This window comes from Silene latifolia, chromosome 2, assembly GCF_048544455.1.
Source record: "Silene latifolia isolate original U9 population chromosome 2, ASM4854445v1, whole genome shotgun sequence".
Lineage (NCBI taxonomy): Eukaryota > Viridiplantae > Streptophyta > Magnoliopsida > Caryophyllales > Caryophyllaceae > Silene > Silene latifolia.
This window is the reverse complement of record NC_133527.1, coordinates 38,954,940-38,956,577: the sequence shown is the minus strand read 5'-3', so window position 1 is coordinate 38,956,577 and position 1,638 is coordinate 38,954,940. Positions and strand designations below refer to the sequence as shown.

The following is a 1,638-nucleotide window of genomic DNA, read 5'->3' as shown; positions in this document are numbered from 1 at the left end:
AGATTAGTTGGTAGTTGTGTGAATGTATGGTCTGTGAAAGAATGTATGCTCAAATTGGGGGTTTCTATGGTCTGTGATTAGCATGTGTGAATGTGTAGTGAATGTATGGTCTGTGATTAGCATGTTTGAAAATCTGCTTACTATTTTCAGTCAATACGCTGTAGCATAAAAAGCATGTAAATAAACGAAGTAAGGAGTAAAAGTAAGGTAGAATGTTAATTAAGGAGTAGAGAGTTAAGTAATTAGGTGACGTGATGAACTCTGAAAATAGTAAGCAGATTTTAACCCTCTTCCCTATTATTGCAGTAAATTTGGAGTATGGATATGGATCGCGAATGGATGTTTGTTGATCGTTTGGATTCAAGATATAGGGAAGGGGTGGAATATTTTGTTAGACATGCTATGAATAATCGTGCGAGAGAATGTGGAACAACTTTTCTCATCCATGTGTTAAATGTGGGAATAATGAGTATGTTGATGCGGTAGAATTGGAAAGTCACCTCCTAATTAATGGTATTGACAAGAGTTATACAAGGTGGATTTGGCATGGGGAGGATGTGCTGCCCACTTTGTGTAGTAATTTAGGGGATGATAGCGACTTTGAGGGAGAGGATTTTGATGAAAATGTTGATCGAATAGACAATCTTATAAATGATTTGAAAAAATCCACTGTAGACCCAAGTGAAATTGAGATGTTTGATAGGCTGTTTGGTGATGCAATAAAACCCTTGTACCCTGGTTCAACTTTCACACGCCTATCAGGAACTTTAAAATTGTATAGTTTAAAGGCTAAAAATGGATGGAGTGATAAAAGTTTCACAACTTTGCTTGAGTTTTTGGGTCAGATGTTACCGGAAGGCAATGAACTCCCTAGGCGTACGTATGATGCTAAGAAAATTTTGTGTCCAATGGGAGTTGATTATGTAAAAATACATGCATGTCGTAACGATTGCATTTTGTTTCGGAAAGATTATAAAGAATTAGACAAATGTCCAAAGTGTGGGAGTTCACGTTATAAGTTGCCGAAAAAGAATTCCACAAATAGTAAAGGTGTCCCAGTTAAAGTCTTGTGGTATCTTCCCATTATCCCAAGATTTAAAAGAATGTTTGCAAATTTAAAAGAGGCGAGAAACTTAATTTGGCATGCTGGTGGTGATGGTAGAATTTTAGATGACAAAATTCGTCATCCTGCTGATTCAACTCAGTGGAAAAGCATAGATCATTTGTTTCCTGAATTTGGGTCTGATGCTAGAAATTTAAGGCTTGGACTATGTACTGATGGTATGAATCCATTTGGTAATCTAAGTAGTCATGGTGTACGTGGCTGTTTTGCTAACAATTTATAATTTGCCTCCTTGGTTATGCATGAAACGTAAATATCTTATGTTGTCACTACTAATTTCCGGGCCTAAGCAACCTGGAAATGACATAGATGTTTACTTGGAACCATTGATGGATGATTTAAAGTTATTATGGGATGAAGGGGTAGAGGTATATGATGCTTATCGTGGTGAGACTTTTAAACTACGTGCCATGATATTTCGCACCATTAATGACTTCCCGGCATATGGCAACCTATCTGGTTATACTGTGAAAAGGGCTAAAGCTTGCCCAATTTGTGAGGAGGATACAATTTCT

At 37.0% G+C, this 1,638-nt stretch overlaps 1 protein-coding gene across 1 annotated transcript; it reads left to right on the top strand.

Annotated features, from left to right (window-relative positions):
• Window positions 1–422: 422 nt before the first annotated feature.
• LOC141639823 (uncharacterized) lies at window positions 423–1,346 on the top strand. Its single transcript, XM_074448866.1, has one exon. The coding sequence runs from the start codon at window positions 423–425 to the stop codon at window positions 1,344–1,346; it is 924 nt and encodes a 307-aa protein (XP_074304967.1).
• The last annotated feature ends 292 nt before the right edge of the window (window positions 1,347–1,638 follow it).